The following is a 14534-nucleotide window of genomic DNA, read 5'->3' as shown; positions in this document are numbered from 1 at the left end:
CATCTGGCTGCTGTACCTGGCAGCATCTATTCAAGGGAAGACTGGGGACTTCAGCCTTCAAGGCTGTCAAGTGGGTTGCCTTTCATGAACACCACAAAGGAGGAAAAAATCTTTTTTGAAAAACAGCATTAAAAATTAACACTCCCTCCACCCTGTTTATTGTTCCCTCTGCCTGTCATGTTGTTGGGATGTCTTTTGAAGCAGTTGTCATGCAAAGCAGTTGAGGCATATTGGCAAAATAGTTATCTATCTATCTATCTATCTATCTGTGTATCTGTATATGTGTATAGATATATGTATCTATCTATCTGTGCATCTGTATATGTGTATAGATATATGTATCTATATATATCTATATCCCATGCCTCCCCCTTATTTTAAAAATCTCATGGTTTTCAAAAGCCTTGATTTTCTATTCAATAAACTTATATTTTGGTATCACTTAATATTTTTAACTCTTCTCACGTCCCTCCCTGGCGCCTGTTGCCGGGCAGCTAATCTGTAAATCCAGCAGGAACAGCAGAGCCTCCTCGTAATTATAAGGTCTGCAGATTACCCGCTAATTGCACTTGGCGTTACTTGCTAACACAAACATTGCTCCTTACCGTGTAGTAAGTCGCATTCTTGATCTCATACCGGCGCTTTAAAAAAAACAAGTGCCCACTGATTTGATAAGTCAACCCCATAGCCAGTTGCTCAAGGAACCATAGCATCAATGATAGCATTAAGGATCCTGGGTTGTGTCTACAGTCACAGCAATTCTGTGCATTGGACCTCCTCTACCTGGGATGGCTTGAGCCTATATTGACAACATTTCATAAAAGCAGGACATTGGCTCCTCTGGTTCTCCTGCATTACCTGTGGCAGGTTAGGGTGTTCCTTCTGTGTTGTGTCACCGTTAATGGTAGTCTTATGTAGAGTTTCGAGTATGGTTTGGATAGGATGGCTTGGACAGGGCTCAGGCAGGGGGTTGGACTAGATCACCTCCAGAAGTCCCTTCCAGCCTTTTTTCTCTGTGCTTCCTCCCTATAGCCCATTACCTCTACCTTAATTGGTCTCTGGCCCTTTGGTAGGGGTTTGCATTCCTCCCTCAACATTCAGCACAATACTGTCAATGAAGGTTACCAGTAAGCATTGGCATTTCTTATTTGTTGGAGGATTTCAACATTTTGAAATTTAGACGGTTTATTTTTCCTCCCTTTTTGGAATGGAAGCAGATTTTTCCAAATTTTCTGTGAACCAGGAACTCCATAAAATGTTTGCTTTGGAAACAAAATCACCCATTGTTTCTCAAAGGAGAGAAGCTCCCTTGGACTCCAGTCCCACTCGATAGTAGCTGTTAAGTGGCATTGACAAGACTCGTGTCAATTTCATGGTTGTCCACCATGACTATCGGGGACCAAATGTCAGTTTCATTGGCGTCAGAAGAGCTCTATTCAACTTGATGGAGTTGTACTGATGTACACCTGCTCAGGATATGGTCCTGTTTCTTGTGAATGGACTTTGTATATTTTATCTAGGTGAAAATGCATACTTGCTTCCCTTCAGTACCTCGTTTTTCCCTTCCAAAGATGAATGCCATTTTCCCCATCTTTTTTCTCATCCGTAGAGAGAAATTCAGGCAGCCCTGACTCATATCTCCGTTGCCCTGAAGCCTCTGCCTGACTGGTCAGCTGAAACCAGCTGTATCAAATGCTTCAAAGTGGCTTTTAAAAGCTGTATTTATTATTTGGATAAAAAATTATGAAGTGTTTTTTTTTCACTGGCAATTGCCCTCCTTTACACTGTCATCTTTCATCTTTTATGCCTCCTTCATTTCCAGTCTCTTGCTGCCTGCATCATCTTGCCAATCATTAGATAATATAAGTCTGGCTCCTCTTCCACTCTCCCTAATTGCTGATCTGTGTCTCCCTCAATTAGGTTCTGCTTCTTTGTCTCACTCTCTTTCCATCCAATTTCGTTGTAACCACTGACCTCCTTTAGCGCTAATTTCATCTAAACCCTAATAAAAAACAATCAGGAGGTTACACAGCCCATTTGGTTGTCTCCAAAGTCATGATTTATGCTTAATTCACAGGGAATGGCTCAACTCTCATTCTCCATTCATAAAATCTAGCCCTACCGACTCAATTTGCAGTGGTTCCTTCATTGCTTATGTGCTTCATGGCTATGCCTGCACGTAGTCTGCTGCAGCCTAGTTAGACATGGGTGACATCAAATCAAGGGTTGGTAACTCTGCCTTTTGGGGGAAATTGTCACTGTTTAGGTTTATTAGCTCATAGTTATTGGACACAATGGAGGAGTAAGTGGTTGAAATACGATGGTCTGTGTTGTACAGGAAGTCAGACAAAGATGATTTAATAGTCTCGTCCGCCCTTAGAACCTACAAGTCTGTGTCATCTGTGTATCATCAAGGACTTTCACTCCTTTCCAGACACGGTGGGGGTCCACAGTAAAGCTGTGCCTATATATTTATGTGTGAGGGCACATCACACAGACATCATCAGTTGCTGGGAGACGCTGAACAAACCAGTTCCAAGCTCTGCCCTTTATTTTAATCATCTGCATAGGATTAACCCTCACAGAGAAATTTGAAATGGGTGCTATAGAAGTGTAATTATTAATCATCGTAATAATATGGCAAATATATTATTTCACTCAATTCCAGTGATCCTCAATTCCAGTGATCCTGGAATTTTGCGGATGTGGCATGGGATGATCAATGGTCCTTGCTTTTAGAGGAGAATGTGGCCATGTACCCGTAAGTGTGCAACGGTGTCCTCTATTTGTACTTCCTTCAGACCTGGATACACCAAGGGCAGCGTATATTGCTCCTCTGGTCCTCCCATTCAGCAACTCTTTCCATGACCCAGTTTGTGAACAAGGCATCGCTTAGAGAAGAGGTGTCTTGATCTGAGTCTGATAGTTTTGTAGGTTGTATTTTTTTAAGCCGTAACGTTCTTTTTTCTGGAAACTTACAGTTTTAGGTCAACTGAAACTTTTGGGCAATTTGTCTTAATTTCCCCCCCAAGAAATTTCAGTCAGAAAGAGGAACAGCAAATTCTGGAGAATATCAACATTCTTTATTGTATTACTTTCAGAATGAAATATTGCAGTTCAAAAGGATGTTTTTGTTTTTAGATGTATTTCAATACTGTATAGTATTGTACAGTACAGAGGATCCCAAACTTTTCCTTATTGCGTACCCCCTTCCAGATTTACCAGCTGCCCACATACCCCTACCAGCACACGTTTTATATTTTAACTTCTTAAATGCCAATTATTAAAATATGAAAATTAAATCTGCCATTACACACTTTCTCCCATGAACACCCCAGAGATGTCCTGCATACCCCCAGGGATGTGTGTACCACAGTTTGGGACCCCAAGTATAGTGCATATAGAACAACAGGTAAATGTTTCATTTGACCTTAAACTTCTTTTGTTTGATTTTCCAGTCAACAGTAAGAACAAAAGAAATCAGATACTCTCACGGCCCTAGTCTTAATGCTTTGTATACTCCATCCTAGACATAAGATGGATTCTGTATCAAAGGCCTTTAAAAAAAAAAGTTTAAATGCTCACTACCTATCATAATGGTTTTTTACGTAAAACCAGATTCACACTGGTTCATTAGAGAACACCACAATGGTGCTGGATCACTGGAATGTTAATTCGTTAAATTAAATGGATTTCTTTGTAGACAGTGTCTACCAAATACTAAATAAACTAACTGAAGACTGTTCACTGCCAAATCCTGGCGCAGGCTGTCTTCCAAGGAATATAATTGGGATCACAGCTAAACCTCTGTGTCAAATACATTTTCATCTACCCAACCTTCCCATTGTCCGGTGAAGGAAAATGTTGCTATTTCTAAAATGCATGAAGACGCACGCCCTCCCTCTGAAGTCAGGACAGCTGCAAGATGGTTTTCACAGTCATTTTCCATTCCTGCATCTGACCACTCCATAGAAGCTCACATTATCCATGGGATCTGGATGGCACCGTTAAAAATGGGAAGCTTTGCAAATGCTCCAGTCTGTTACAATAGATGGTGTTCCATTAACAGCTCCGAAGATCAAAGTCCTTCCTATATACCCAGAGTGAAGGCAACCAAACACAGCAGGACACATGTCTGCCTCGTATACTGTCCTACCTGGTGATTTCAAACCTGATAAAAGGGGGTTTGAGTTAGGTTTGAGCAGGCAATTTAATTTTCATGCCTGAGCAGTTTTGGCTTCTCTTCTGACAGCAGCAGTGAACACAAACTGATCTAACCCATGCCTTTTGCCTGAACAACCCAGTAGCTATTGCATGGTAAGACTTGGTTCTCACTACTGGGCTACAGCAGGGTTTGAGCCAGGAGTCTAGAGGTGAAAATGTCATAACCCAAGAAATCCAAGCCCCTCACTTGATCTGCCATTAATAAATATTATTTAATAAGCCAAAAATGACTCACCGAGACAAAAAACAGAAGGAAAGGATATGTTACTCTTCAGCTAGTGAGGTTATTCCACAAAATGAAATAGCTTTCTAAATAATGTCCTGCAAGGTCATCTGGTCAATTTTTATTGCATTTGTAAGTTATTGTGTATTTAAAAAATTAATGAAAGATTTAATTATAGCAGTGTTGCCACTGACCTTTTCCAAAATGACTTCATCATGAATCTGCAGGCATTTTGGAACAGTTTTCAAATCCCTAATAATTTGCTCAGAAATTGATAATGTCTAGCCCTGCAATAGACGCATACCCTTGTTTCTTTAAATATATATATATAAAAAGGACTGGGAAGCAATTTCTTGTTTCCTAGCAATGGTGAGTGGACTATGGAGCTGGTTGCAAAAATTGTGGTATGTGCTGGCTCCACATGGAATTTAAGAGGAAAATTTAATTCTACCCCTGAACTAAGGTGCTAAGTGCAGTACTATGCCACACTGCTTGAGTCCCTGAAAAACAGCTAATGCAAAAGGTGAGTGGGTTCTCCTCCTCCCTGCTTTCTTGTGACTCCGTATTAAGGGTAAGAAGATGGGTGCATTACAAAAGTACGTGCATTAATGGATTTTCAGGACTTGAATATGTGGAATATGTTTGCACTTAGATGCCTCAGTCCACTTAGGGCACATCTACATGAGACACCATAAGGCACGTTAGCTTAAATGTAAGGTGCATTAGGGTGCATACCTACACGTGTGCACCTTTAATGCTCTTTAAAAATGATGATTTTGGGCTCATCTCACCTAAATTTAGGCGCAAATAGTTGAAATGCTTTAATGCATGTGTAGGAACGTTAAAGCGCATTAACGCTGTGTGTGTGGACTGACTTAGGACTAATTTTAGTCCTAAGTCAGTCCACACACACAGCGTTAATGCACTTGAATGCCTGCACGAGTAGATGCCTCTCTAAACCTGCTTAATGCGCATTAAGCTAATGCGCATTAAATTGAGGCATGCTTAAATGCACGTGTAGACATGCCGTTAGACACCTAATAGGTGGAACAGCATGTAGTCCTATCTGTTTACTGTGAAGAATGGAAACTCAATCTATCACGTCTATAAACAGCCTATGTTGGCCCATACTCATTAAGGAGCACTTAGAAGAGTGAGTCTGATCTAATTGCCTTTTGGGCTCTTGTTGTTATTGCTTCTCAAGGACTTTTTGCTCCAGCTGCTCAGTGGAGGAAATCACAGATGGCATTTTGTATCAGCTTCCCAAACTGGGGTTGTGAAGACCATACTTTTTCATGCCTTTCTATCACCAGTAGCAATGAAGAGTCTTCAGTGACTGCAGCCAAACTCAAGAGTCCACCTTCTTTTCCTTGACCTGTATCTCACTCTAGAAGGTTAGCAACCTGTAGGGGAGAAAGAAAAAATACCCACCTGACTTAGTGAGTAAAATAACCAGATTGGAAAAAAACTCTCATAGAAATGATACACTGAATGAGAAAAAGTCTGTAAGCTAGTGAGCAGATTCACCAGTGGGAACCTTCTAACTTGTCTCTTCACACCCTTTTCTTTAGGATGTGATCTGTTACCAAAACATTTATGCATTTATTTATTTATTATTATTTATTTATTGCAAACATCTATTGCAAAGCCAGAGCTGATTGGCTCAGAGTTTCCTTTACAAAGCACCATCACCAGATCAGTAGGTTAGTACATCACACAGGCTATATGCATCACAGTGGTATACAATATTGGTGAATCTCATCCTCATTTGTAAGCCCAGCAGCCTTGCTTGCTTGTTGCTTTGCCTAAGAGCATTCCTTATTACCGAAAGCTGGATCATGCTCATTAATCGGTATTAAGGAGCATTTTTTTTATTAAAAAAAAATATGAGAGCCTGGTGACCCAGAATAATCCCACTAGCACAGAGGAAAACATCCTGTAGAGTTCATACTGCTCTAATTACATTTAGCATAGTATTGTTTCCATCTAAATTATAGCAATTATATACAAAGATCTTCTTTGAAATCATTTAATTAAAGAGTAGCTAATGCTCCATGCTTTTGGAATGCTAATGCATTGCCTTCCACTTAGAAAACCTTGTTTTTTCCATTAATTATTATTACCAAGCAAGAGTTTCGGGGGGGGGGGTGTTAGTTTTAAAAAAGCACATGGTTGTGGTGAGTTTTGAGGCTGGTGAAAGTGCATTGCAGCCTTCTGCTTTGCCAGCAGTGCTGTCAGCTGACAGAACCAACACTTTGCAGTTCAGCTCTTATCCCATCCCATGGCTGCTCAATCGTCTTGATATTTCTGGTTGTGCTGTCTGTCTGCTGGGTTTCAGCAAGTGTTTCTTTTCTCTGCTGTAAGGAGCTTGTGACACAGCTGGATCCACAGCTGGCATAAATCAGCAGAGTCCCCTTGGGGTCAGTGGGACCAGGCCAACTGATATTGGGTAGGGCTCCAGCTCGCCGAATGGAGTGACCTTCAAATCATCTACAAGCAAATGGGTTTGGAGGAAAGATGCACAGTGAGTCTGTGAGATGTCTTAGCCACGCAGGCGGATATAAGCTGAAAACCATCTTCAAAAGCACAGCTGAACCAGATGTTGGGTGTGAGCATAGCCGTGTTGCAAGCGTGATATTACTGGATTTGTCAGGAGTGGGTGGAGAGCTGTTTGTGTGGCATCCCAAACCCGGTGCAATGGAATGATATCTGAAGCAGCTGGGAGCCAGACCCTACCTAACACATGCCGAATCGACACTGAGTGGTTCGGACATCACAGAGCCTAGAAGCCCCCCACTACAGAAATGATGTTGATAATTTTGAGATGGTCCAGTGGAGGGCAATGAAAATGGTTTGGGGGCTGGGCTCATGACTTGTGAGGAGAGGCCGAGGGAACTGGGATTATTTAGTTTAGAAAAGAGAAGACTGAGAGGGGACTTAATAGCAGCCTTCAACTACCTGAAGGGTGGCTCCAAAGAGGATGGAGCTGGACCGTTCTCAGTGGCGGAAGATCACAGAACAAGGAGCAATGGGCTCAGGCTGCAGCAAGGCAAGTTGAGGTAAGCTTACAGTCCAGCTGAAAATGAGATGGGGCAAGGGGTGATAGCAAACCCTGGGTTGGGTCCCAGAGAGATCAAGACTCCAGTCATAACGTGAGCAATGTCGGTGTCAAGGACACACTTTTTTCTGTGTTGCTTTTTTTTCCCTTTCACTGCAAAACTCGCCGAGCATCTCGGCACCTTTAGGTTGACATAATAGAATTATAAAAATCTCAAAAATGCCTTGAGTGAACATTTAGTTTTGTGAAAAACTTGGCATATGGAAAAATACTTCTCCCTCCATTTTCTAAAGCCTGTTGTTAAGGTGGTTTGGCTGTATCCGCTTCTGTGCGAAGGCTAGAAAAGATTCAGATTATGCGTAGTGTAAAAATAAGCCGAATTGAATTTTAGCCAAGGTTTTCAAAGAGCTATTCCTTGAACGTTCGAATCTCCCAGTTTTGGGAGAAGAAGCTGATTCTGTTAGTTTGTTCTGATAACACGTTGATTGGCTTCATTTTATTTATTTTCATATATATATAGAGAGAGATTGTAGCTTTGTTTATAGCTTTCCAAGTGGTTACCTTTGCCTATGCCATAGCTTCCCCTTACAAATACACTTCTTCAGCCTCTGCTGAGTCAAAAACTGCTTCTTACTGAGAAAATAGCCACTGGCACGAGGCTTAAGAAGCAGTTAGTTGATCAAAAAGCAGGCTCCCTGCAGCTTATCCAGCAATTCCAGTTGAGTGGAGCCTTTTGTGTGAATACCTGATGTTATTTATGAATTAGGGGTGGTTTTGTTGTGGGTTGTTTTCCTTTCAGGAAATGTGAGCATCTTCCAGGTAGACTCTCTTAGTAATTATTGCACTTGAGAGCACGGTGGGATACACAGCATTGATGTGCTTGGTCTCATTTTGTCCTGTTCTTGCAAGCGCATGGGTAACTCCCAGTTTCACCAAAGCACTACACTTCCCGACTGTACAGCATATCCCTTTACCTTGCCTGTTGGTGAGTCCATGTAGCACTGAGCAGAGTGGGGCTCGGGAGCTGGTTGGTATCTCTAACCAACCAAATCTGTGGTTTGGGGCTGTGAAAATGATATCCTTATTTGGGAAGCTGGACCACAGACTCAAGTCACCGAATCAGGGATAATAATCAGCCTGCTCAAATGCATTTCAGAAACCGACTTCCCCACCCTGCAGTGATTTTTTTTTATTTTTTTTTTATTTTGCAATCTCAGTACCACCTCAGCTCTTTCCTAATGCCACCGGGGCACATAACAACACTCAGAGCAATTTTTGCAGGAGTTTTCTTGTGTCACCTTAACCGAGCATCACCTGTAGTCACCTTCCTCACTCCATTGTTCAGATCAGCATATATATATTTCACAGTGTTTTCTGTACGATAGAAACAACTAAACTGAGTTAGCTAAGAAAGAGCAAAGACTTAAACACAAAGACAGAGGTAGAACTCCTTCGGTCCCTATTTCCAGTGGCTTTAATATGACTAATCTCTCTTGCCGTCATTTCTTCTTTGTGCAACAGCAGCATTTGCTTGTCTGAGCTAGCCATGACAGTGCATGCCATTCACACACACACAGACAAGACAGAGGCAGGATCAGAGGAACGGACTTTGGATGCCAGCAGATGATTGGGAACCAGTGCACAGGCAGGTTCAGGCGAAGTGTTTTTCCCCATGAGGAGATAAGGACGTTCGTGTTGGATTCAGGAAGGTTTCCACAAGGGAAGTCTATTCCCCAAGCTGATGGTGTGCGTACACTTCTTCTTTTCCCCCAATGCTCAGAATTTTTGGGCACTTCAGTCTCCGTTCAGAGTGGCAGCTGGTCAAAGTGGACTACAAATCCATCTTCAGCAGGCGATGCAACAAGGACGACTACCAGACCTGGCACCTGCACAACCAGGTATGACTGTGTCTCTGGGGTGGCCTTTATCTGAGCTCTCCTTGCATGCTTGTGGGGAGGAGCCTGCCTTGTTCTCTTCCCCAAGAAGGGAAGGATCTGGCATCTTTCAACACAGTCGGCAGTTTTCACCTGTAGATGTGACATAGTTTATGTGCTTACTTTTCTAGAGTGGTGTTAAATCCTAGTTGGACACAGCGTGTGCTCTGGACTACACAAAAACTGCAATAAGCCAAATCTCACACACCCAAAGGTCCCTCTCCACCACTGCACCAGTGCAAAAGAGGCATGTCTTGTCCCTGACTACCAGATTAAAGCCCCTTTATGCCTTTTGATTGCTTTGATTATATGCCAGTAGAGTCTGCTTTCTTTAAATAAGATCACCTAAAATTAGCGGGTCATTCACTAGCTCTTTCTGAAAACCTGCAAGGGTTTACCAAGCACCATCCAACTTGTCCCAGGAAGTTCAAATGACCCCTGCTGGCATGTGTCCACTTACAGAACAGTGTAACAGGGTGTTAGGTGCCTTTAATAGCCAAGGGCCCCATTTCGAAGCACCCCCATTCAGTTATCAGCCACAGCCAGAGGCAGGTTGCGTGGGCTTGTCCGCACACAGCAATGCGAGAATGTGCTCTGTGGGATAACCGAGCTAGCTCCCAACAAGCTGGTACCTCTGCCCATCGCGGTGCAGTGCCACGCAGAGATACTGGCTGGGGACCTGGATCCATCTCCGGCCCTGTGTCAGTGCCGCCTTCTGCATAGGCTCGACTCGCCTGGGTTGAGCACTGCACCATTGCAGCTACGTGGCTTCTGGCTCCAGACCGAGCACAGTGCTGAACTGGGCCATGCAGACATGCCTTGAATACCTTTCGAGGGCTTTGGGGAGCTGCAGGAGGCCTTGGGGCACTGAGAAGGGTCTGGAGGGGCAGGTCTTTGGGCCCTTGTGTTCTGTTACCTGGCAAGGCTTTGAGTTTGGGCTAAAAAACCCTGCCCCAAAGGAAAAGTTTGAAGAGACTTTGGGTGTGACGCCAGCCTTATGTGGGCTAGTGATAGTGCCCAGCTGCCCATCAGCATGGCTCGAATAAGGTAAAGCACGCCTTTGTGGTTAACTTATAAGAGGATTGGAGTTGCTTCTGGAGCTCTGCCTACCTCATGGGATTTTTTATACTCCTAGGGAGCCTTTTAATAGATGATGCTGGAAAAGAAAAATGCCTGATACAGACATAGACATAGCGGGTATAGAGGAGGAAGCATGTGCAGATGCTATACACGGCAAACGTGCTTTGTCGTCTGTACAAGCTTTGCCATCTGTGACCACGTGTCTCATTTTCAAGCTCGATGCTTTTATGGCCAGAAGCTAACAGGAGGCTCCATCCCTTGGGAAAGCCATCATTGTACAAGGTCATGGGCCTCCCTGTGGGAAAGAAGTGCAGTTAAAAAAACATGGGCGCTGGAGGTTAAAAAGGAGTGTGAGGTAGCCTAGCGGTTAACATCCCACGAGAGAACAAATTAAAACCATTGGAAATGATGGAAAGAGCCAGGACCCATGAATCCATGCAGTCATCTTGGGCATTGGGAATAATGGGAAAGAAAAGCAATTCGATTCTGCGGTGTATTTTCTTTCCTTTTGGGCCCAAGCAAGTTATTTCTGTGCAACAGAAAATTTTATTTATGGCCATTCACCTAAAGGTCAGACTTTCTTTTTTTTTATTAGGTATCCTCTGTATTGCTTTAGAAAGCCTTAAACCTCCTGGAACAGTGCTTGAAACAAATCGAGTGCTGTAAGGCTGTGCAGTAGGCTGAGTTGCAGTCAAATGGGGGAAGAGAAGCCCGAGCTCGTGGGGTCTGCACCTAGGTTTGTCACAGACTTTGCATTTGCCCTTGGAGAGTTCCCTTCTTGATGCATGACTTTTGCCACTTGCACAATAGGAATAATCAGTTTGATATCGGTACGCTGTGGGGGAGGCAGGAACTAGAAACCCTCCGGTTTCTCCTCCTTCTAACTCCTGCTCTTTCTTCGGTGGAAGGGGGAGCCTTGTGTCATGGGAGAGAGGAAGATCTATAAGAAGCGCAAGCCCGGGGCGCAGTGTGCATTGGGGAGAGACTACTCCAGGACCGTCGTCTCTGAACCCTGTGTCTGCGCCGATGGGGACTTCGAGTGGTGAGTACCCTGGTCCTTTATAACTCGTGACGCTGCTGTGCAATTTGTTGCTTCGGGGCTTGTGCAGAGCCAGGTGGTTGGATGTGGATGGTATCCAAGGGGGCTGTGATGGAAATGAATGGGTAGGCCAGCACTGCCCCTACAACACGCCGCTGGAGGGTGCCTCCTGCTTGGTGAAGAGGAGATTTCAGACTCGCTTGGCTTTTGTCACCACTTGAGGCCCCAAGGTGCAAGACAGGGAAATGATTTTTCTGTTAGCCTGGGAAAGTTTTATTGCTTTTCAGCAGGACTTTATTAAGAAATCCGCCAATTCTGCTTCTTTCGCCTCCCCGTGCACCCCGAGCTTGTCAGAAGTCACTACCTGTTTTGCATAAATATTGATGTTTCGAATTAATGGTGTTGTAAATTCCAAACTGCTGTCAAGTCACTTTGAGAAGCTGCTTTTTGTAACCCACCCCCCACTTGCTGTTTCTCTTGCATGATTTCAGTGGCTCTATAACAGCGTATCCGAGCTGAGAATCTGGTCCGTCAGTTTTTGCAGGACTTTCTGATCTGATCTTGACGTGTAAAGGCACCAGAATGATGGGAAACAAGTAATATGAAGAAAGGTTACTACATTTTCATGGGCAACTGGAGACAGCTGGGTCCAACCCAAGACTCAGAGACATCGAGCGAAGTATATCTCATCTGAAAAAAGTTTCAGCTTTTCCTAAAGTGCGGGGAGGATTTGATAGCATCCTTTATCTACCTGCAGGGGGTTACAAAACGGATGAAGTTGGACTGTCCTCAGTGATGGCAGATGACAGGAGCAATGGTCTTAAGTTGCAGCAAGGGAAGTTGAGGTTGGATATTAGGAAAAACTCTCTGACGACTGGAAGATGTTACCCAGAGAGGTGGTTGAATCTCCATCCTTGGAGGTTTTTAAAACCTGGGTAGACAAAGGATGATGTAGTCGGGGCTGGTCCTGCTTGGAGCAGGAGGTTGGACTAGATGTGACCTCCTGAGCTCCCTTCCCACCCTTGTCTTCTATGATACTATGACTCTAATGCAGGAAGGAAATCTAAAAGTCTTCTGACTTAATCCAGGAGAAATGGCATCTTGTAGGCAGTTGTCACTCCTAAACCTAAGGTTTTACACCAAGACCAGGATCTTCTCACAGCATTTATCTTAGACGTGTTTGCACGTGGCACAGAGCTCAGCCTGTCATTTAGCTCCAATGCTTATGCATTGGTCCCACTGGTTGCTGCATTTCCTGCTTCCTGGCTGCAAAGTTCAGCCACCGGTCTATTTTCATGAGGCTCTCATTACAACATCGGAGCTCTTTGTGATGCACAAGCCAGAGGGAACCAGCTTGACTTAGATACGTGAGTTTGCAGGGCTGACAGGAAAGACACAGGAAGGGAAACCCATCATGATAAGCAAAAATGACTATCGGTTTTGGGCACCTCCATTTTTGGGGTACCCAGTCTGAGATACCTTCAAGGACTCTGATTTTTCAAGAGGACGGCCCTCATCACTTTTGGCAAAGCAGGGCTCTTGAAGGCTGTTCAACCTGGGCATCCCCAAAACCCAGCAAGGTAGCCAAAAATCACAAACTGCTCTGGGCAATCTCAGCTGGCCCATGTTTTCCGTGTTAAACTGAGCAGATCTGACTGGGAGAGCCCGAGGGGCTAGATGTGGAAATGCACTTTGTCACTATGGCTTAGCCACCTTTCCGTAGACCCACACTTTCCAGACACAGGCGTGTGGGTTTGCTAACCTGACGTGGAGGCGGCAGATAAACACAAAGCTGGCATCGCTGTGGCTAAGACCACACTGGCTTGAGCAAGCATTTTAAAAATCAAACCTTAGCCTTTTTTTTTGAAGAAGAAAAATGGCAGCGAGAACCAGGAAGCGTTATTCAAATGCTCGCTGGTATTTCCCCCCCCCGCTGGTTCTTTATTTACTCTGTCAAGAAGCTTTTCCGCAAAAGACGGAGCAGCAGCTGGACTTGATTATTTCCCTAACTTATGCAAACCCTGAGGCTTGTAGGAGAGAAGGTGGACAGCCTGTGAGATTTTAATATACATTTACCAGAAGTTAATGAACATGCCCGGAGCCTTTGGGGCATACAGCAATGTTGTCTTTAATTTTATTAAATATTTATGTGTCTCTTTTCTTCTTTGGGGCAAAGTACAACTCCTCCCGAACATTTTTAATTACCGAGTCACTGCCAGGCATTTCTGCCTATGCGGGACTGACCCACTGAGGGTGATTAAATTGAATGTTAAGACAAAGAACATTAGGGAATCGCTGAATCTCTTCAAGCAGCTCAGAAATTTCTGGCCGCCAAAGAGTACTGGCATCGGCTAGGGGGTCACTGGGTATACAACTAATTCTGCTTGCTAAGGTCCTTCTCTAAAACTTTCTATTCGGTCTTCAAGAGGCTCACGGTTAAAACAAGAGCATCAAGAGGAGCACGGGGCTGTCGTGAAATGGACTCTGTGCTGTCTGCGATTCCCGGAACGGTGTAGCTTGCTGGCATTGATTAGCTTCTTGCGGGCTGAGGTCCAGGGTCTCTATTTTTATTCTTTCCTTTTACCTAAAAATCCTCTGATCAAGTCTAGCCAGGGATGCACATGGGACCTGATCCAAAGCATATTGCAAATTATGGAAAAAAATCCCATTGAGTCCAGTAGCTGCTGTGGCTTCATTGTTAAGTTTGGCAGTCAGGCATCTGTTTTAGGAAGATGCCTTTGATGGAAGCAGGTGAACTTATACCCCCTCCTGATCCACACAGGACTTGGGGCTCATACCCCTCCTGGTCCAGACTGGACTTGGGGCTCATACCCCTCCTGGTCCACACAGGACTTGGGGCTCATACCCCTCCTGGTCCAGACTGGACTTCAAGCTCATACCCCTTCCTGGTCCACACAGGACTTGGGGCTCATACCCCTCCTGGTCCAGACTGGACTTGGGGCTCATACCCCTCCT

The 14534-nt window shown here is 44.2% G+C and overlaps 1 protein-coding gene across 1 annotated transcript in view; it reads left to right on the top strand.

The window, feature by feature from the left end:
- SORCS3 (sortilin related VPS10 domain containing receptor 3) overlaps window positions 1–14534 on the top strand; it is a 305193-nt gene that overhangs the window by 245403 nt on the left and 45256 nt on the right. Inside the window, exons 15-16 of the mRNA XM_019555481.1 lie at window positions 9286–9403; window positions 11428–11561. Of these exons, the coding sequence (XP_019411026.1) occupies window positions 9286–9403; window positions 11428–11561 (252 nt within the window). The remainder of the gene's footprint in view (window positions 1–9285; window positions 9404–11427; window positions 11562–14534) is intronic.

The sequence above is a fragment of the Crocodylus porosus genome, unplaced genomic scaffold (genome assembly GCF_001723895.1).
Source record: "Crocodylus porosus isolate Cpor-Errol unplaced genomic scaffold, CroPor_comp1, whole genome shotgun sequence".
Taxonomy (NCBI): domain Eukaryota; kingdom Metazoa; phylum Chordata; order Crocodylia; family Crocodylidae; genus Crocodylus; species Crocodylus porosus.
Note: the sequence above shows the minus strand (reverse complement) of the source record. Positions and strands in the feature narration are given on the sequence as shown.